The following is a 23132-nucleotide window of genomic DNA, read 5'->3' on the forward strand; positions in this document are numbered from 1 at the left end:
TGACACACTCTTGGAATAATACCTCATAGGTAGAGATTTCTTGGATTCAAATTCAACTAGTTACAATGAAGGCAGCCTTGCTTAGTTATAATTACATAAGCAAGCTGCTGAGTTAGCTACAAGAACCCACAATGTGGCTGCCATGTGATTGGCCAGACCCTAACAAACTTCTCTAACTAACTAACAGGCTATTGCACTTATCACTAACAACCTATCAGTTAATTAACTACAAGTGATAAAGGCTATCAAAAGTAAAAGGAACTACTTATCATACAAACATAAGTACTAGTAATAGCTAGCTTTAAAAATGAACTACATCAAGACTATCCCTCTTTAGAACACACTTGTCCTCAAGTGTGGCTAGTTGTAAGTTGATCTGGTGCATGATAGGGTAGCAAGTGATGTACATTGAAACTGTTAGAAATGCGTAGATGATCAAGTAGCTTGACTTGGTAGGCATTGTCATTGATCTTATGTAGTATAGGACAAGGACCAATCTTCTATTGCTGCAACTTAGTATAAGGTCCAGAGGGTTCCTCTCCTTGGTCAAGATCACCCATACTATGTCACCTTCCTTGAAATCACTTGCCTTTTCTTCTTGTCAGCTTATGCCTTGTACTCAACATTACTGGCCTCTATTTTCTTCTTAATATCTGCATGTAGCTATTGTATGAAGTCAGCTAATTCAATGGCTTTCGGATGCTCCTTCTTGGGTAATGGTAAGCTTGACAAGTCAAGAACACTAGATGGTTGCATCCCATAAACAATCTCAAAGGGAGAATGTTGAGTTGTTCTATTGGTAGATGAGTTGTAGGCAAACTCTACCATAGGTAAGACATTCTCCCATTCCTTAGGTTTGTCCCTTAAAAAACACCTTAGAAGGTTGCCCAAGCTCCTATTGACCACCTCAGTCTACCCATCCATTTGAGGATGGAAACTGGTTCTGTACTACAAGTCAGTACCAAATTTCCTCCACAAAGTTCTCCAGAAATGGGCAAGAAACTTGGCATCCCTATCAGACATAATGCTGGTTGGAACTCCATGTAACTTATAAATATCCCTGAAAAATAAACCAGCAATATTGGAGGCATCATTAGTCCTTTTGCAAGCCACAAAATGGGCCATCTTGGAGAATTTGTCCACTACCACTAGAATAGAGTCTGATCTTCTAGCAGTTGGGGTTAATCCAAGCACAAAGTCCATGCTAATGCTGGTCCAAGGCTTGTTAGGCATTGGAAGGGGCAGATACAATCCAGCATCTTTGAACTAATCTTCCTACATCCTTAAGCATGCCTGGCCAATAGAATTGTTGTTGTAGGAGATGCAATGTCTTCTCTCTCCCAAAATGGCCTTGGTTATGCACTTCAAGAAGAATCTTGTGCTTGAGAAAACATTTTGGAATACAAAGGAGCAAGCCTTTAAACAAATAGCCATCTTGCAGGTTGAATTTAGGACAAGCAGCTCTATTGCCTTGTAGCAAATTCTGCATAATCTAAAACAGCTTGGAATCTTCATTATAATGCTCCCTAAATGCCTCGAAGCCCTCAACTGTGTTGTGCATCTGCACTAGTAAGGAAGACCTCCTACTAAGACCATCTACAACTCTATTAAGGACTCCAACTTTGTACCTTAAACTAAAGTTGAACTGTTGTAGGTAGACAACCCATTTGGCATGTCATTTATTGAGGTTTGCTTGGCTGTTGAGGTGTTTAAGAGCCTCATGGTCAGTATGGAGTATAAATTTCTTGTAAGCCAAATGGTACTCCCAATGTTTTATTGCTTGTACCATGGCATAGAATTCTTTTTTTTTTTTTATAAGTAAGAATGTTATATATACGAACGGCTACTCTATGCACGAATAACATAGAGCAAACCCGAAAATACAAAAAGAAGAAAACAGAGAAAAAAACATAAAAGAAAACCAATCGACAGAATAATGACAAAAGATAAAGAAAGCTAAGAAAAGAAGGGAGAGAATCACTAGTCGTGAGTCCCCAAGCCCGAGACCAATCAAAAAGAGTCTCACTAAAAGAAGCAAGCATCTGATCACCGGAACTATCCAAATTCTCAAAAGTTTGCCGATTCCACTCCTTCCAAATACACCATAGGATGCACAACGAAACTAAGTTCCAAATCTAAGACGAATGCTTCCCCAACCAATTCCACCAGCCAAAAAGCAAATTTGGGACCGATTTAGGTACAACCTAAGACAAACCAAAATTTATAAAGACAAAGCTCCATAACCGATAAGCCATCTCACAATGAAGAAATAAGTGGTCTACCGTCTCTCCACAATGTCGACACATAATGCACCAGTCCACAAAATCCAATCTCCTCAAGCTCAAGTTATAACCCGTTAGGATCTTATTCCAAGCTACACACCAAACAAAAAAAGAAACTCACCTAGGGGCCTTAACTCTCCATATACCTTTCCAAGGAAAGACAATTGAGGGAGAATCCCGCAATTTGTTATAATACAATCGGATGTCAAAATCCCCATTAGGCTTCAACTTCCATCTCATCCGGTCTCCAACATCCATTGGAGGAGTATTAGCTCCCAATATACGGAAAAAATGCAGCCCTTCATCCATCTCCCAATCATTAAATTCTCAAATAAAACGAACATCCCAACTTCTTCTATCCTCCGCCCCCTATCTTGACAAAGAAGCTTCTACAGAAACCTCCTTATCAATGGCAATACCATACAGCCTTGGGAAAGCCAATTGGAAAGGTTGATCCCCATTCCATCCATCCTGCCAAAATCTCACTCTATTCCCCAACCCAACATCAAGCTAACAATTTTTGCTAAAATCCTCTCATCCCATGCAAATACCTCTCCACAATCCACACCCATGAACTCCCCTACCTAGCTTTGAGGTCCATCCCCCACATTCTTCCCCATATTTTGAAGCTACCACCCTCCTCCATAACCGATCCTCTTCCTTCCCAAACCGCCACAATCATTTCCCCAATAAGGCCTTATTGAAAGTAGTAAGTTTCCTTATCCCCAAGCCACCATTGGCTATAGGTGCACAAACTTTATCCCATCCTACCAAATGAGTCTTGCTATCACCCCATAGAAAGTCCTTTTGCAACTTTTCAATTTTATTAGCCACATAAGTAGGAATGGCAAATAGCGATAGAAAATAGGTAGGAAGACTAGATAACGTACTCTTGAGTAACATCAATCGACCCCCCTTAGACAAATAAAACTTCTTCCACCCGGCTAATTTCCGCTCAATTTTTTCCAAAATAAGATTCCAAATTGAAGGGGAGTTATGCGAAGCCCCCAATGGCATGCCAAGATAAGACATAGGCAATGTTCCAACTCTGTAGCCCGAAATTTCAGCCAGGGCATGCACATTATCAACCTCCCCTATTAGAACCATTTCACTCTTATGCACATTGACCTTCAAACCTGTTACCACCTGAAAACTAAGTAACAACAACCGAATATGAAGAATTTGCTCTACATCTGCATCACAAAAAAGGATAGTATCGTATGCAAATAATAGATGTGAGACACATTCCCCACCGCCCCTCCTGCCCTCAACATTAAAACCACAGATTAGGCCAACTCCCTCCACTCTTCTCAACATCCTACTGAACACCTCCATCATAATCAAAAACAACATAGGAGATAGCGGATCCCCTTGTCTTAAACCCCTTGAACTACCAAAAAAATCAGCTAGAAAACCATTAATCAAAATAGAGAATTGAATTGTGTATATACAAGTACGGCTCCACTTACACCGCTTCACTCCAAAGCCCATTCTATTTAACAAATCCACCAAAGCCTCCCAATTCACATGATCATAGGTTTTCTCAATATCAAGTTTACATATGACTCTAGGACCCCTACTCTTCCCTCAGCTATCCACACACTCATTCGCAATAAGAACCGAGTCAAGGATTTGTCTCCCACCCACAAAGCTATTCTGAGTCTCAGAGATCAACTAATCTAAAACCACTCTCAAACGATTTGCCAAAACCTTAGCCAAGATTTTATACACACTCCCCACCAAGCTGATAGGCCGGAAATCTCTAATATTAGAGGCGTCATTCTTTTTAGGAATTAAGGCAATGAAGGAAGCATTAAGAGATTTTTCAAACTTACAATGTTGAAAAAACTCTTCAAAGACCGCTAAGACGTCTTTCTCCACTACTCTCCAACAATGATGATAAAACACCATAGTGAACCCATCCGGACCTAGAGCTTTGTCCCCTTCCAAGTCACTTACAACTTGAAGAATCTCCCCCCTCTCAAACTTCCTTTCAATCCAAACCCTCTCCATATCCCCAATACGATCAAATTCCAAACCCTCCACAAAAGGCCTCCACCCCATAGACTCCTTGTACAAATTTTTATAAAATTGTACTACTTGATTAGTTACCTCGGATTCCTCCTCAAAAACCACCCCATCCACCTCCAAGGTCCTCAAATGATTATACCTTCTATGAGAGTTAGCCATTTTGTGGAAGAACTTGGTGTTATTATCCCCTTTCTTGATACATAAGATCCTAGATTTTTGTCTCCAGGAAATTTCTTCCAAGGAAAGAAGATGCTCCACCTAGGACCTCAACTATGCCCTATAACGTTTCTCCCCATCAATGAGACCAAACTCCCCTTCCTTAGCATCTAATTTTTTCAACTCCTCCAATAATTGTTTCTTTTGACACTTTACATTACCAAACTCTCGGCAATTCCATTGCACAATGTCCTCTTTCAGAGCCTTTATTTTTTTGGCAAGCACAAAACTAGGTGTACCTACAAAAGAATGCCGATTCCACTAGGATGGAACTTTATCCACAAACCCCTCCGTCTTCAACCACATATTTTCAAATCTGAATGGACTTTTCCCCCTTGCCATTCCCCCTACCTCCAAGAGAATTGGACTGTGATCTGAGATAGGACGGGGTAAGATCCTTTGAATAACATCTGGGAAATGTTCCTCCCAATCTGGAGTAACCAAAGCTCTATCAATCCTAGACATCGCTGGTTAATCAGTACCACTTGACCATGTATATCTTCCTCCTTCCAATGGCAAATCAATCAAGTTAAGATCCTTAATAAATTCAAAGAATTTTTCCATAGCTAGGGTCAAACGTGTCTCACCCCTACGCTCACTAGGAAAGCGAACAATATTAAAATCCCCAAAGCAGCACCACAGTATCCTCTAATATTGCCGAATACCCACCAACTCATCCCACATGTGACCCCTCTCATTATTCTCATTTGGGCCATAAACCCCTGAACAAGCCCATATAAAACCGTCCCCCACCCCTTGCCACTTTACCGAAACTGAGAAAGTACCAACCATAACCTCCACCTTATCCAAAACCCTCTTATCCCACATAATCAGAATACCACCAGCAGTCCGATCAGCCTCCAAAACAGCCCAATCCACATATGGACAACTCCACAAACTACAAACTAGCTGTCTATCCATGCTAGCAATTTTCGTCTCTTGTAAACGCACAACATTACACTTCCACTCCCGTAACAAATTCTTCACCACAAGTCGTTTCTGAGGATCATTTTAAGTCTCTAACATTCCACGAAATCATTCTTATCTTCATAAGCACAAAAATATCCCCACCTACTAACACCAACACAAGATCAACCCTTTATCTCCCATCATAATTCACCGAAGAGATCAAATTTCACAGCTCTCTACGTCCCTTGTTTTTGGACTTAGCCACTTTTTGGCTACCCATTACTTTCCAGTGTAACACATTGACTGCCTCCATCTCAGCTTCCAGCCTTTGTAAGAGAGCAATGCACAACTTCTCATGTCAAGTCATTGACAACCCAACCAATTTACTGAAACCGGGAATTCTGTGTTTCACCCACCCAGAAATATCTAACTTCGCCTCAGTACTCAATACCTCAGTGACCTCCTCCAACTCTACCGAAGTTGTCAACGCACTTGGAGCAATAATCTGCAAAGGTAAACAGTCTGACAATTTTGTTACAACAAAACCCATAGGACTATCAGCTACATCCTCCACAAGCATGTCCTCCCCAGAATAGCTCAAGAGTTCGTTACTAGAAAAGGAATTAACCTCCTAACCTGAAGCTCCAAAACCCACTAACCCAGCTCGCAAAAACTCCAAAAAAAAATCGGGAAAAGATAGTCCAATCAATCTCGGCACAAATTCGAGAGTGACCGACCTTGTAACCTCAGAAACCAACCACCCGACAACATATTGGAGCCCAAAATACTGTTCCAGTCAGAGCTAAGCCTGAAAACCATCACCTGAATATACTCGGTGCATCCCGACACTCCTACCAACGACGCACTCCACGAACAAGAAACCATACCTCCATCAACAACGGTCTAGAGAGCCCCTACCAACGAAGCCTTTAGCGACTGAGACACTGAGTCTCCCTTCAATCTTGCTCCTCGGCATCACTGCCATCGTCCCAAAACAATTTGGAAAGACCGTGGTATTCTCTCCAGACCCGTCAGGATTAGATGTAGAAGAGAATGGGCCTAAATAAGTGTTGGAGCATTCCCCAGCCTCTGAGTTTCCTAGGCTTGTGGTCATTGGGTTTAACTCATAAACAGAATGGGCTTCTAACTGCCTTGGGCCCAAACCGATACCCACCTTCTCCTTATGTTCTATGGAAGCCCGTATTACCCATTTAAAAGAACTCTTTCCACCGTTGGATTTATCCCAAGAAACCCGTCGCTTCCCATTTTTAGCCAACTCCACAATTAATCCTCTCCCAGTCCAACGTGAATCCCTCAAATCACTCCCCTTTCCAATTTCAGTTTTATTTGAATTCAAACTAAACCTTAATGGAGATCTTTTTTTATTTTGCACCGGTGATTTCTCTCTTGAATTAATACCGAAATTAATGCTCCTCTATCTCCCCTCCCCTCCCCTCCCCTCACAGCAATTGCACTAGGCTAACTCACCAAAGGTGCAGTATTTGAGCTTGGTTGAGTTGAGTTTTTCAATGAAATAGGCCACTGGTTTGCCCTCTTGACTGAGAACACCCCCTATGCCAACTCCAGAAGCATCACAATTCAATTCAATATCTTTTCAAAGTCAAGAGCCTGCAATACTGGTGTTATAGTAAGGGTAGCTTTCAAGGCCTCAAAACTCTGCTGCTTGGCCTCATCCCATGCAATAGTAGATAGCTTGAGACAATCAATAAGTGGTGCTGCAATCATGCTGAAATCTTTAATAAATCTTCTGTAAAATGTTGCTAACCCATGGAAGCTTCTTACCTCAGACACTGATGTTGGAACAGGCCAATATAGAATGGCCTTAAACTTCCTCTCATCCATTGCAATTCCCTTATCAGTCACCACATACCCAAGAAAACCTACCTTACTTACTGCAAAGGTATATTTCTTGTTATTTGCATAGAACTTATCCCTTCTTGGTAACTCAAACACAGATTGCAAATGATTTACATGATGATTCAAAGTCCTGCTATATATCAAGATATCATCAAAGTAAATTACAACACAAACACCAAGCAAAGGCTGCAACATTTGAGTCATTACCCTCATGAAAGTAGTGGTGCCTTAGTAAGACCAAAGAGCATGACAAACCACTCATATAGCCCACTATGAGTCTTAAAGGCAGTCATCCACTCATCCCTTAGCTTAATCCTAATTTGATAATAGCCACTTCTAAGATCTATCTTGGAAAAAATTTTAGAACTAGCTAGACAATCAAGCATATCGTCTAGCCCAGGTATAGGAAACCTAATTTGACTATGATCTTCTTAATGGCTCTACTGTCAACACAAATCCTCCAACTACCATCCTTCTTAGGGGTTAAACATGTTGGTACAACACATAGACTAATACTTGGCCTAATGTATCACTTGTCCAATAGTTCTTGCACTTGCCTATTAAGTTAATCCTTTTCCACTGGAGTCATGCTATAGGCAGCCCTGTTAGGTAATGCAGAACCTGGAATGAAATCAATGGTATGCTAAATGTCTCTCATGGGAGGCAATTCAGTATGTAATTCATTAGGGAAGATATCCTCAAATGACTAGATCAATTCCTTAATAGATTGAGGCACTACCATAGCATCTAACTCTAATGCAATCAACAACATGTAAACCACACCAGTTGCTAGAGTTTCCTACCCAAATTTCTTAACAACAAGCAAAGAACTAGGCTGCATAGTAGGAGTTCTAAGAATCACCTTTTCTTTCATGGGCAGTAAGGTGTACTGCTGTCCATCCTTGTATAGGCAGTAGGCGTTCTTCCTTCCATCATGGTTGGTGTGCCTATCATACTGCCATGGTCTTCCCAACAGCAAATGGCATGCATCCATCTTCACTACATCACAACAAACTAAATCTTGGAACTTCTTTCTAATTGAAAATGAGACCATGCATCTCTTGGAGACACTTATATCATTGCCTGTCTTAAGCCATGTCAATTTGTAGGGGTAAGGATGATCTTCAATCTTTGAACCAAGTTTATCAACTTCTTCTTCAAAGACCACATTTTCACAGCTTCCCCCATCAATAAGCAAGCTACAAATATTGCCACCAATATTGCAAGGGTTGTGAAAAATGTTGCTCCCCAACCAATCCTCCTACTCCTGTTTTAATGCTAACAAGGTCTTCTTCATGACCAAAGCCAAGCCTTCTTCCTCATTTGAGTCCCTTATAACAATTTCTTCTTCATAGATTGGAAATTCTTCATCTTCCTGGTCTTCACAACCTTCAATCATCAAAGCTTTAACCTTGCCTTGGGCATTAACTCCCCCTTTCTTACAATATGTGGCCTTGTGTCCAACTTTTCCACACTTGTAGCACTTAAATGTAAAACTTTTTGTTGCTTTAGGGACTACTTTGGCTGCACCAAAAGTTGAAGGCAAACCTCCACTGTCAATCTTGAAAGACTATGAACCGTTAGTAGTTGGCCTTCCTTGAATGCTAACTTTGGTACTTCTGCTACCACCATAAGCTTGGAACTTTACAAAAGCTTTTCTTGCAAGTTGCTTCTCAAACATCAAGGTTCTATTGTAAGCTTCAACTTCAGAAACAGACCACAGTTGGTGCAAAGATAAGGCATTTTGAATTGGTGGTTTAAGACCACTCAAGAACCTTGCAACCATCTATTCTTCACTCTCATTCAGGTCTACTCAAGCTACCAATTGATAAAATGCCTTTGTATACTCTTCCACTCCGCCATGTTGCTTCAAATTATGCAGTTGTTTGTTGACTGCATATAATTGAAAGTCAGAAACTGATTTCTCATTTTCTGCTTCATCTTGGACCAATCTTGGATCTTTCTTTTACCCCCCTCCTAACTCTCTAAACTTGGAGTTGTTCCTCTTGGAATCTAGCACCTCATGGAAAGCCAATCCACGAATTCTTCATGATTCAAGCTACCATAAAACTTAGGTAACTCAATCTTGAATTTGGATTCCCATTTTGGTTCTCCCCTTGGAGGACCAGACACTTGCCTTGGGACGCCTCCTCCAAGCTGACCAATTGGGTTACCGAAGTTGCTATGACTGTCAGTTTCAGCATCTTCAACAAGTTCATCATCATTTCTAGGATGATGAAGCTGGTTTCTTCTAACTTCCTCAGTCAAGGCAGCAAGCTGCACCCTTAGCAGCTCCATAATCTACTCCAATGTCACCTAGGGTTCTTCTTGGTTTGGTTGCAGCTGCTGCCTGGGATGAACCTGCACCTCAGGTTCATGAGCTGCAAAAGCTTTCTTGTTCCTTCTATTGTATACTACTAGTGCCATCTACACAAATCCTTAGGCTCACTATTGAATCTTGAATAGGCTATGCTAGAGAATAGAAAGGACAAGAAAGAACTTGAATTCGCAAATGGATCTCAAGCTCTGATACCAAATTACGATGGAGCAAAATTGCAAAAAGGAAAGCCACTTTAGAAAGCTAAGTTGCTTAGAGAAAAGAAAGAACGAACTAACTCCTCAAGAGACACACTATTGGAATAATACCTCATAGGTGCCCCTATAGTACATCCCCAATGTACTCAGTTTGGCACTTTTTTTTTTATTAATAATATTTTTACACTACTTACCAAAAAAAGAATAATACCTCATAGGTAGAGGTTTCTTTTTTTTTGATAGGTTAATAGGTAGAGATTTCTTGGATTCAAATTCAACTAGTTACAAACAACCTTGCTTATTTATAGTTACATAAGCAAGCTATTGAGTTAGTTATAAGAACCCACCATGACGTTGTCATGTGATTGGTCAAAGCCTAACAAACTTTTCTAACTAACTAATAGGCTATTGTACTTATCACTAACAACCTATCAACTAACTAACTTTCTATTACAAGTGATAAAGGCTATTAAAAGTACAAGGAGCTATTTATCATACAATATAAGCACTAGTACAGCTAGCTTTAAGAAATGAACTGTGTCACCATTTCCCTAAAAGAGATGTGATTAAATGTACCTAATATACGCACCCCCAAGCCACCACAAGCAATAGGAGAACACACCGTATTCCAATGCACCAAGTGAAACTTGGACTACTCCCCTAGTCTACTCCATAAGAAATTTCTCTCCAACTGCTCCAATCTACTTGATACATGAGAAAGGATGGCAAACAAAGAGAGGTAGAAGGCTTGAAGACTCAACAGTGTACTGTTAAGAAGGATTAACCGTCCCCCTTTGATAGATGTAACTTTTTCCATACCACCTTCTGTCACTCCATTTTTTTTTTACCTATCAAAAAAAAAAAAAAGCATACCAAAAGAGTTTATTGGCAGATTCCCAACTTTACAACAAAGAAATCAGTGCATAGCCACATGGGGTAGCTTATATTCAAGTGGGGTGGGACTGTTTGACGTGGGGATTGGAGATAGGGTGGGTTTCTAGCATGATAGGTGGTGAGGGGATCAACCCTTGAAGAAGCAGTACCTAGCTTGGTTCCCATTAGTTGCCAATCCAGATGCATTTGAATCCACTTATTTGGAATTTAGCTTCAGCGGAAATGAGAAGGATTGCAGTGTTCAATCATTAGAACATTTAATGATTGGGAGTTAATTCTATTGCTTCCCTACTTGGTTTACTGTATGAAGGGTGTAGGTCCTAATAGGATGAGATGGCACTTGCGTGATACTGGGGTGTTTGATGTTAGATCTTACAGCGCTGTGTTATGTGCCCCAAGGTAGATCTATTTTCCGTGGAAAGAAAATTGGTGTGCCAAAGCTCTGAAAGGTTTCTTTTTTCGTCATATCGGCAGCTTGGTGCTTATGTAGGCAGAGTGATGGTGGGTCATTTACTACTTCATTGTAAATTTTCTTATGTGATGTGTAACTATGTTTTTTGGACTGTTTGGAGTTCGTTGAGTGATGCTGTAGATGGTGGTTGACTTTCTGGCTGACAAAATTGGTTTGGTAAATATTCTGTTGTGTGGAATTTAGCTCCTTTGTGTCTGAGGTGGATATTGTGGAGGGAGTGAAACTACCACACTTTTGAAGACATTGAAACATTAGAGTTTCAACTGAAGAGTTCCTTTATTAAACTTCTTTGTGAATGGTCAATTGTCATGGTGTGATAGTGGTACCATTACAGAATTTACTGAATCGCTTTCTTTTTCTTGTAATTATATGTATATAGTATGTACATATATATATATATATATATATATATTAGGATGCCTGGTGTTACTTTTAAATCTTACACATGAAATAGTTCTTTTGTAATAATATCTCTTATTAACCAAAAAATATATATATAAACCAACTCCTCCAGTCCCCCAACATTTCAGACCAAGACTACTTCACTCTTATTCTAATTAAATTTCAAACCTGTTACCACCTTAAACCAATTCAACACCATTTTAACATAAAAGGAGTTGTTCCCTTTTTGCATCACAAAACAAAATCAAATCATCAATAAACAGCAGATGTGAGATCATGAGAGGGTCACCTTGCCTTCAACCATTCAAGCTATTAAAGAGCCTACAGGGGAACTGTTTTGCCATAACAGAGAACCGGACCGTAATATACACACATCTAGAGCCAACCCCTCCATCTTCCACCAAACCCCATTATCCCCTACAGATACAGCAAAGTTCCCCAGTTAACATCATCATAGGCATTTTTAATGTCTAATTTGCAAATTAGACCTGGAACGCTGCCCTTGATCCAGCCATCCAAACATTCATTAGCAATAGGACTAAGTCCAAGATCTGTCTTCCTCCTACTATAAGTTGTTCCCAAACAAACCCTATATAAGCATTCATGGGCAATCAATGGATCGTGCACAATTTGGGTAGGAAATGGCAACAAGGTAAGATTTTGCAGGATGTGGTAATCAATCTTTGAAGGAGATGTACATGTACCCCAAGTTGTATGCAATGGCTAACGATAAAGATCCTCAATTAAATCTTACTTTATCAAAATGATGGGAGTACATGCTAATGGAATGTCATGTTCATTAGAAATTTCAATGATTGAGAACTAGAGTCAGCAAATTCATTTTGTGATATTTTGTACTCAAGCATTCCAAGGAGAGAATACTCTAATCATATGATGTGGAGGTTGAATGGCAACTTTGTGGCGTTGAGAGGTTCAATGATGCACATTTCTCTTAGAAAAGCTATGGCTCTATTTAATAATTAAAAATTAAATAAAAAAAGCTATGGCTCTCAAAAGGGCTGCATTCTTTGTGCAGACAACAGCTTGGGTAAAGATTCTAACATGTGATAATCTCTTAAAATTGGGTCACTCGAGTAGATTAGTGTTGCAAACCAATGGCAAAAGCCGCGAAACTGTGGATTATTTGCTGTTACAATGTGACATTGCATATGCATTTTGGACCTTTGTCTTCCTGGGTTTAATGGGTACTTCCAATGAGTGTCTTTTTTTTTTTTTTTTTTTTTTTTTTTTGTGTTGATAGGTAAGAAAGTAATATAATTAAAAGAAAGAATACAGAGTTCACAATAGTGAACAAACAAAAAAACCAAAACAAAGAGAAATAAAGGAATCATAAAACTATTCTAAGAGACAAAAGAAAATAAAAGATAGTACTAAGAAAAGGAATTGATTTGGCAGACATAAATGGTCTAGATTCCAAACATAGCACTAACAGTTGCAAAGAGAGCTCTTCAAGTGAGTTTCTTTATACGCACTTTAAGTCAAACCTTAAATGCTATTATATCTGGCTCCATTTGACAACTCGTATTCATTACAACATTGTGTCATAAACTAGTGCTTAAAAATAACATGCCTCCAAAAGCACAAGAGAAAAAAAAAAAAAAAAAGTGGTAAAAGAAAATAAATTATGAAAAACAGAATCAAAGAATTGCTTGAAAATTAGTAACAGACCTGTCGATTATGCCGTTGAGTTCTATCCCTCAGCTTTTCACAAACCAATTTTAAGTCACAGGTAACATTAAACAAGTCTTCAGCATCAGGATGGAATTCATGAAAAACGCTTTTTTCACTAATCCCCAGCTTTAGATCTTCAAAACATAAAAATAAAAAGTTAGATAACAAACGAAGGAAAGAGCTCAACAAACTATGGAGGATGTCAATGAACAAACACCTTTAAGAATAATCATAATAATCCACTTCATTTCCTGTGCATTTGTTTTGTTTATCAGAGTAGAAAGAACTGATGTCTTCTCGGCCCTGTAGCCATGAGTGCATCATACAAAGAAACAAAATGAGCAAGAAGGTCCATAATGACATCATGAAAAAAACAATAATAATAATAATAAAAATACATAATGTTTAGACTATATTACGCATTGTAATTCCACTAGTGATTTTGAAAACTATCTTAGTTATTCTATCTGATTTATTGCAATTCTTTAAACAAACTTTGTTCTTTTTATGTAATGTACCTGTTTTCACTGGAAGACAAACGATCGAGCAAGTCATTGACATCCTTAATTGTTAGTCCACCGGACGCCATTCCTTGTCTACTCTGCAAAACCTGTTTGCACGCACGAGACTGCCTCAGTCAGTAAATAATAATAATAATAGAGCAAACCATAAAATTTAGGACAGGGCAGCAAACCTCCGCAGCAACGAGAGGAAAATTGCCGGCATTGGCACCAGTTTGGGCGCCTCCTTTGCGCCAATTGAGAAGGCGGAGGGCGTCCTGAGAGTCGCGAGACATGCCGAGGGCGTCGATGAGACAGGTGGCGAGAACGGACTCCTTGAGGCCATAGGTACCGCGCTCGCGGTCCAGGTTGGGGAGCACGAGGCGGATTGCTGTGAAGTAATCGCGGGGATTGCAGAAGGTGTCCAGGAATTTGCGGAACTTGGAGCGCTTCTTCGCCAACGACTTACTCCGCTGCATCCAAGTGAATAGACTGCACACTACGCTGAACTTCGTTTGCTCCGTCATTTCCAACTTTCAGATTCCCCCGGACTTCGATTTCGGTTTCAAGCAAAAGAAACCCAAAACTCGCTAACCGCTGTGTGCGCGCACTTGCAAATTTCAAAGTGGGTCATAATTCCAAATACTTCTTGTCGTCTGTCAAGTCAAATCTTTGCCACGTTTTCTCCGATTTTTTTTTTCAAAATAATATTAAATTTTCAATCAATTTTGTTAGTTACCACGTTTTCAAAACTATTTAGGAAACTAACATCTCGAATGTAACAGACTCGATTTTAAGAATCTCCCTCACTCAACAAACCCAATGAAAACATCAAGAATCAAGAAACCAAAAGACCCAGAGAGAGAAACATCAAGAAACGCACCCAAAGATCTAGAGGGAAACATCAAACCTAGTCACCGTCACTTGCCTTCACCGCCTAGGTTCAATCGTCGCCGCCTCTTGGAGCCTTCGCTGTCACTGCTTGGGTTTGATCTCTCTAGTTTGTTTTTTTTGTCTTCGTGGTTTGGGGTTTCTATTCTTCATGGGTTTCTTTCTTCGTTGGTTTGGGTTTCTTCATGGGTTTCTAGGTGTGAGTGACGGAGTGTAACGGAAAAGCATGGATGAGAAATCGAGTCTATAAGGCTCGATTTCAATTTAAATGTAATTGAGTTCTACAAACTTGATTTATATGCCACGATCCTGAAATCGAGTTCAGTGAAAAGGCAAATGTCCCCCGTCTGAAACCGTTGGGTGCTCTCTTACATGAAAGAATACGCAAGTGCGACGAATGCCATATCAATATCTATAGTGGAGGATGAGGATTGGCGCCAACCCCTAATTGATTACTTGGAACATGGTAAGCTACCCGAAGATCCCTGCCACAAGACTGAGGTACGGCGAAGGGCGCCTCGTTTTATACACTACAAGGGCACATTATACAGGAGGTCTTTCGATGGTTTATTCTTACGATGTCTTGGCAAGAAAGAAGGTGATCAAGCCATGGAAGAAGCTCATTCGGGAGTGTGTGGTGCCCATCAGTCTGGCCCCAAATTATATCACCGGATAAAATGAATGGGTTATTATTGGCCCACCATGGTCAAGGATTGTATGGACTATGCAAAGACATGTGAAGCATGCTAGCTTCATGCGAACTACATCCATCAGCCGCTGGAGCCCCTGCACCCTACGATCGTGTCCTAGCCTTTTGATGCATGAGGACTCGATGTTGTAGGGCCATTGCCTAAGTCATTGGGGGGTCACCTGTACATATTAGCTGCGACCGACTATTTTTCTAAATGGGTAGAAGTTATACCCCTCAAGGAAGTAAAAAAGGAAAATGTGGTGAACTTCATCCGACTCACTTGATCTATCGGTATGGTGTCCCTCGCTATATCATCACAGATAATGGTAAGCCATTCTACAATAGTTTGGTGACCCAACAATGCGAGAAATTCGAGTTCAAGCAATACAAGTCATCCATGTATAATGCCCCAGCCAACGGTCTTACTAACGCTTTCAACAATATGCTTTGCAATTTGTTGAAAAAGGTAGTAGAGCACTCAAAGAGGGATTGGCATGAAAAGATTGGAGAAGCTTTATGGGCATACCCGAACAACATACAGTACACCCACACAAGCCACTCCGTATTCATTAGTATATGGTGTCAAAGCAGTCCTGCCTTTAGAGCGACAAATTCCATCACTTCAAATTGCTATCCAAGAAGGGCTCACAAATGAAAAAAATGTGCGATTAAGACTCGAAGAGTTGGAAGCACTTGATGAAAAGAGATTGGAAGCTCAACAACGCCTTGAATGCTACCAAGCGCGGCTTTCATGAGCGTTTAACAATAGAGTCCAACCTCGATCTTTCCAAGTAGGGGACCTAGTACTTGCAATGCGAAGACCCATCAACATCTCTCACAAGACTGGGAACAAGTTCACATCAACATAGGATGGCCCTTATGTCGTACAGGAGGTCTACACTAATGGTGCTTACAAGATAGTCGATGGAGATGGCCTAAGGATAGGTCCTATAAATGCAAAGTTCCTAAAGCAATACTATGCATGAAGTATTAAAGACGCTTCTCGGTAAGAGCTTAAACTACCCATTAAAAAAAAAAAAAAATCCCGCTAGGTTGAAAACCTTGAAAGAGGCGACCTAGGCAAAAGTTAGGGACAAAAAAAGAAAAAGAAGAAAAAAATCCCGCTAGGTTGAAAACCTTGAAAGAGGCGGCCTAGGCAAAAGTTAGGGACAAAAAAAAAAAAAATTATAATACTCTCTTGAACTACGTTATGACTTGATCCCTTTTGGGTACGTAGGCAGCTTATTATTTGTTACTAAGTTCAGTCACATATGTACTTAAAAATTAAAAAAAAAAAAAAAAAAAAAAGTCCTTTGAACTACGTTATGACTTGATCCCTTTGGGGTACGTAGGCAACTTGGTATTCGTTACTAAGTTCAGTCACATACGTACCTAAAAAAAAAAAAAAACAATAATAATAAAGCCTTTGAACTACGTTATGACTTGATCCCTTTTGGGTATGTAGGCAGCCTAGCATCCCTTGCTAAGCACAATCGTAAAAAAAAAATTTTGAAAAGAAAAGAAAAGAGGGAAGGAGCAGGGAAGAAGCAAAAATTGATCTGGAGATAAATGAATTTTTATTAATAAAGAGATAGGTGTCGTTACATTGTAATGACTACATCAATGAAAAAAAAAGATTAACCTATCCAATCTAAATGCCTCAACTCCTCTTTACTACTCTCTAGTAACTCTTGTAGCCCTCTAAATTTTGCATCATCAGAAGCTTCTAAAGTTGGAGTAGCCTCAATCTTGGAAACCTCCCCCTTGATTTGAGAAATGATCACTTGTTGCTGGGCTAGCTCTGAATCACGAAGGGTGCTCGACGCTGTAAACTCTGCCTTTTGCATTGAAAGCAACCCAATTTCCTTCTTCAATTCAATCTCTCTAGCTAAGGCCTTGTCTAAGTTCACCTTGATTGCAACTTTTTGATTGATCTTAATGGCTTCCAAGTCAAGGGCAAGAGTGAGACGATGTCGAGCATCGGTGAGCTTCTATTCCTTGTATTCAAGAGCGATGCCTTGTGAAAGAGCATGATGGAGGGAAGAATATCAGTCTGCATCATCCATATATTTTGAAATACGCTCTCTTAAAGGCGTTGCATCCACAACTTTTATTTGTGCGATAAATTGGAGAATCTTCTCGACTCCATCCCTAAGTGAAGTCACCAAAGTAAAAGGGGTTTTCACAACTTCCTTAATTAGGTCCCCTCCTAATGTTTTTGCACGCTGTCGATCAGCCTTCAAAATCAAATCATCGAGTTCAAACTTTGTGACAGTTGAAGTGGCCGGGAGGCTCAAACTACATATAATGGATTTATTTCGAGTCAAGTCCCTTGAAGGCATGTGAATAGGGTCGAAAGAAGGAGTGGCGTTAGTCTTCCTCGAACGTGATGGGTTAATTCCCTTAGTAGCCAAATCAAAGGTTGTCGGACCTTGAATGGAAAACTCGCTCGTAGAAGGGCTAGTGGCAACTGGTGTACACTTCTCTCTTGCTCTTTTCGAAGGATAATTGTCATCCTACATTGGAAGAATACCAAGACTGTCATTCTCAAAAAGTTCTTGGATACCAGAAATAGCTTCAAGGTCATTGTGAAGGTAACAAAGGTCTTTAATGGGTTCAAGATCAAAATCATCAAAAAGAGAATTAAAACTCACTTGTGCACTGCTGCTAGAAGGGTTGGGAAGTGAATCCATATTGACACCATGGTCAGTTGCTTGGGTGACCCCCTCATGATCCAAATTCTTGCTGGGATTGTCCCTCTGCCTTTTGCGTCTCCAATGAGAATCTGAGTTGCCACTGTTCCGCTCAGAATCTGACGCATCCTTACCCTTGGTCACCTCCACGTCTTGAGGCGTTGAGACTATGCAAGAAGGCCCACGCTTAGGAGAATGTGCCTTGTCCACGCACGCTTCTCCTAAAGACTTATTGGAAGCCTCCGAAATCCCAAAAGAGGGCTTCCCATCGCTTCGATGCTTCATGGGCTCACTGTTTCATTGGGCTGTTTTATTTTCAGTCTTATCTTGCTTAGGTTAACATTCCCAATCGGTTGCTTAGCCCTACTTGAAAAGAAACCATCAGATCTTCTAGCCCACCAATTCATATAGTCCTTCGTGCACGGAGCCACGTGCTCAGATGGGCAAGCAAGGATCAAGAACTTTGAATTGGTAACAAGACGAAGACATTGGCGCCAAAAGCATACCACTTGCTCTAAGGTGATGGTGCGAAAGTCCTCATTAAGCTCCCCATGGATGTGTTGATTGAAACCGAACTATCGACCAAAGCAATGAGGGCTATATGGTTCAACTATACATATACTTCCACGACGAGAAACCAAGTAGCTAGAGCGTTGGCTGATGAAGTAATCTGCATAAGAGCTAGGTAGCTTGTCATCATCCACCAGAATCTCTTGATGGCCTTTAAAAAGGCCTAAATGATGAAACTTGAAGCTACTAACGGCATGAAATAGCTTACTAGTCGTAACCTCGTCGTAATGCTTGTCTACACCTTCTCTGGAGTATCTAAACATGCGCGGAACAACCTTGGAGCCAAACCCTTCAAGTTCAAAGTGAGTGTCAAAGTATTCGGCCAACCAAGCATTCAAGTAGTGTGCAGGAAAAGTGGCATCACATTTACTTGGAGTCTTAGAAGACACAATTTCATTCAAGCCCCTATAAATGTTGGCCAGGACTGGGACTACAAGACAGTATCTCTTATCACGAGCCATCGCACTTACACTCTTGAAAACACCAGGCCTGATTAAGTTTGGTCCCCCGTCGGGAAGAGCGAACTCACACAGCCAACACGAGATCAAAGCAGCTAACCAAGTCTCTTCTATAAGCCTTCTCTCCACTTTGAGCACATTGAAGGGAGCCTCATCTTCTTTAGTCAGAATTCTGGGGGCATCGATTTTACCAGAGGGGTTACGAGATTGCTTGCCTCTTGCATTCCTCTTTATTGACCTTCTAGTCGGCAGTTTCTGATATTTAGACTCGCCATGGAACCAAAACTTCACCCATGCAGCCGTAGTGACCAAGTGCTAACCACTAAGCTCAAGACTCAGGTGATGGAAGGCGACAAATAAATGACGATAGCATGAGGGGAGAGATGATATGTCTTTCGAGTTTGGAACGACCTCTTCGTAAAATGAGTCGTACACTGGAAGCCCACCAATCGAATGCAAGTCCGATAAGCTAATGGAGACCTCTCCTATAGATGTGTGCAATGTGTTTGTAGCTACACAACAACACTCTAGGAAGGCTTGCAAGACATGGGTGTTTCGATCATATGTGAATAACAATGCAAGTAGTGGCTCGTAAATATTGGCATCACTTAAGACTTCAGTATTGCGGCTTAATATGTCTTCTAGCCACTCCCAATATTTAGGGAGGTAGGAAAACTCACCCCTATATTGGAGTGGAGGGGTCTTGGAAGAAGGTAGGGCCCATTACACTTCTCCCGCACTTATTCGACGACCAAGGAGAGGAAATGGATCGACATGGTTCGCGGTTGAGTGAAGGTTGGAGGCCAAAATAAACGTCCTCGAAACAACATGTGAATTCTTTCTAATCGGGTCATGTAGTTCATGAGATGCTTCGACCCACCATTGAGATAGACTCGGAGGATGAGGAATGGCAGTAGACGAAGATGAAGGGACACTGCTACCAAGTGGATGAACTTTCAAGATGATGTCTTTCTCTAGGGTTCGTTCGTAGAGTGCAAGAGAGTGATGGATTGATCACTGAGAGTCCTCGATGAGTCGTAAAAGATGACCATGATGAAGTGCACTTGATGGCAGCCACTTGGAGAAGACGAAGCTCGTAGAGGTCACGACTTGGGCAAATGTAGAAGAGTCACGAAGTCGAGCAAAGGGTTGGTAAGCCTGAATCACCTGACACACCTGACACACCTGACATCAAACCAAAGGAAAGGATGAATACCTTTTTCATTCAAATGCTCGTTACTAATAAATTTATAAAATAAATAAATAAAATAAATAACAATAATAACAAAAAAATAAGAAGCACGACTTATTAAAAAGAAGGGGCATGTGGTATTCAGATTCAAACTCATTCAACATTAACATGCAAACATCGTGTGTAGGTGTTGAAATAACCATATGATGGACACGTAGAGGCTTGCATTAACATGCATGTGAAGAGAAGGACACGTAGAGGCTTGCATGTCTGATGGAACACAAACTCGTCAGTAAGAGTGGGCAGATGGAATCCCTTGTGGTGTGCGAGGGTATGCTCGATGAGGGTCACCGGTGTGGTGCCTGCCACAACGTCTCCGATGCCAAAGTTAGGATAATGATCAAACAAAGTAAAGAATCAGAATGTACTCTCAAAGTGTCAGTGTATATCGTACCTTCTGTTGACTGTGTGAGAGCTTTATACCTGCGGCCTTAGGGGCTAGCCGTTGAGGTTGTTAATGCTTTCTCAAGTAACGCCCCTGGTCCAATAATGAGACTTTTAAGAGGTTCCCAACGGTCTGCTTGGTTGATTTCGTAACTGCTCAGGTCATTGATTGACTGCATTGAATGACTCCCTGCCTTCGTCAGTGATGATAGCTTTCTTCGTTGTTCCTGATGACTTCGTCAAGGATGCTTCCTTTGTCCGTGGGATGTGGCATTCATTCCCATCAGTTGCCCCCCAGGTTCTGAGGTCGTCGGTGACGTGTCATGACGATCACGGAAGATAAAAAGTTTTTCTTGTGACTCTTGGGGTTCTGTTCCGCTTTTAATGCTTAGTGGCAGCGCTACACGCAATCATGGCCACGTGGCGTGTGATGGTCTGTGGAATTAATGGTATGACCCTTGGGTTTCCCGTTGGTTTTTCAATCGTTTTTTGGCCTAAGTTTAAAACTTCTCCTCTTTAATTTTTCTTTTACTTTTCAGAGAGCAAAGACAGAAAAATTCCCCAGTGATACTCTGAGCATTCTCTTGAGACCTCCTTTCTTCTCCAAATCACCTTGCGCTGTGCTTTTGCTGTTCCGCCATTGGAGGTGCGTTTCTCTTTCCTTTTACTTCCTTCTTTTTTCTTTTACTGTAGCATAATTTCTGATTCTCTGTTTCCTTTTATTTCTTTTCTGTCGTTGGTCTTTGATTTTCTTTTGGGGATTTAGTTTGTACCGTATTTCTCTGCCCTCCGATTTCTGCATTTCCATGGTTGATAGTTTGGAGGTTAGGATAGCTTGCCCGTCGATCTCCTTCCTTTTTGCGCGTTTAGGGGGGTCTTTGGGTACTTATCCGTTTTTAGAAAATTTTGTGTTTGAGGGCAATTGTCTGAGCATGGTTTTGGGTGACTTGTTGCCCTTGCTCCGTCAATCGCTTAATTGGTTCGAGGGTTTAGCAAGGAGAGGGTTAATGTCTGAGGTTAGGTCTAGTGACCTTGAGACTGGGTTGTCATCTAGTGGTGACCCGGCTGAAGGAGATACAGCCGTCTTTGGCCCTTGGAAGGTTAGGGCTTTTTACGCCCTCAGGGAGGTTTGTGGTCTGGACGCCGAAACTGCAAATAGGTTCAAGGATAGGTTTCAGTTTCCGTCTAGGGTTCGTGTTCGTCTACCTAGGGAAGAAGATAGGGCCTGCCACTTTTTTCCAAGTGAAGTATGTTTTTACGAGTCAACTTTCACCTGCGGGCTTAGACTCCCCGTCCACCCGTTCCTGATGGAACTTCTAGCTCACTTTGGTATTGCTCCCGGGTAGCTCATGCCTAACTCGTGGAGGATCGTGATCAACTGTATGCAAATATGGTTGGCCTCCAACGGGGATATGATCAGGATAGGTGAGCTCACCTACTTGTACCGTTTGAAAGAGTCCAAGGAGTGGGGGTATTATGAGATAATCCCTTGGGAGAGAAAGACTAGGATTGTCAAGGGCTTGCCCTCGTCCTTTAGGTATTGAAAGTCGCACTTTTTCTTTGTGTATGGAGATGACTTCGAGACTCAATCCAGTAGTGATTGGGGTGATATCCTGAGGTTGCTCCGTCGGTGGGGAACCCCGACCTTAGGTGCATCAGTATTTCTCCCCGTCGTTTAATTTTGCCACCTTTGAGGCTCTGGTCTTGCTAACTTCTTTGTTTCTTTGTTTGGTATAGTTAAGAGACGGCCTGAGCTTAAGAGCCGGTATAAGGAACGCATCGAGACTGCGATCGGGTACGCTGAAACGATTGAGAGCTGGGACGAACTGGTTGACCCCCGGTCTCTTGCATTTTACAACCTCAGTCCTGACCCGTCTCCTTACGTTTTTCGTTAACTTGGTATTGAAGGCAAAAAAAGTAAGTATTATCCTCGTCAGTGCTGATTCTTCTTATGTGCACTTAAGTATTCTTGATAGGCGTTTTCTTCTTGCAGAGATGATGACAAAATTTAGCAAGGACATGTACGCGAAGATGAGATCGAAGAAGGATGAACCGCTGTCCAATCTAGGGAAGAAGACTGTGCGTGTGACCGGGAAGGGTCCTGCTCCTACTCCCCTTAATATCGTTCCTTCTGTAGCTTCGGAAACGATGAGGACTGCCTCCCCGACCGCTTTAATAGAGGAGATTCCTACTCCCGGCTCCAAAAGGCCGCGTGTGGCTGGTAAAGGGAAGGAGAAGGAGAAGGCTGATACTCGTTCGTCCACAATATGGGATGACGAGAGGTTGGCCGTGGACAGGGCTCACGAGGTTGTCACCCCAGCGGACTTGAGGGCTCTTTCTAACATGTCTTTAAACGATGTCGCCTCTTGTCATGTTCACAAA

At 41.3% G+C, this 23132-nt stretch overlaps 1 protein-coding gene across 1 annotated transcript in view; it reads right to left on the bottom strand.

Moving 5' to 3' along the window:
- The window catches only part of LOC115975711 (DNA ligase 4), a 53971-nt gene extending 39351 nt beyond the window's left edge, over positions 1 to 14620 (bottom strand). Inside the window, exons 1-4 of the mRNA XM_031096608.1 lie at positions 14006 to 14620; positions 13830 to 13921; positions 13529 to 13614; positions 13309 to 13445 (exon numbers count right to left, since the gene is read on the bottom strand). Of these exons, the coding sequence (XP_030952468.1) occupies positions 13309 to 13445; positions 13529 to 13614; positions 13830 to 13921; positions 14006 to 14338 (648 nt within the window). The 5' untranslated portion in view covers positions 14339 to 14620. The remainder of the gene's footprint in view (positions 1 to 13308; positions 13446 to 13528; positions 13615 to 13829; positions 13922 to 14005) is intronic.
- Positions 14621 to 23132: the final 8512 nt, after the last annotated feature.

Source organism: Quercus lobata, chromosome 2 (assembly GCF_001633185.2).
Source record: "Quercus lobata isolate SW786 chromosome 2, ValleyOak3.0 Primary Assembly, whole genome shotgun sequence".
Classification (NCBI taxonomy): domain Eukaryota; kingdom Viridiplantae; phylum Streptophyta; class Magnoliopsida; order Fagales; family Fagaceae; genus Quercus; species Quercus lobata.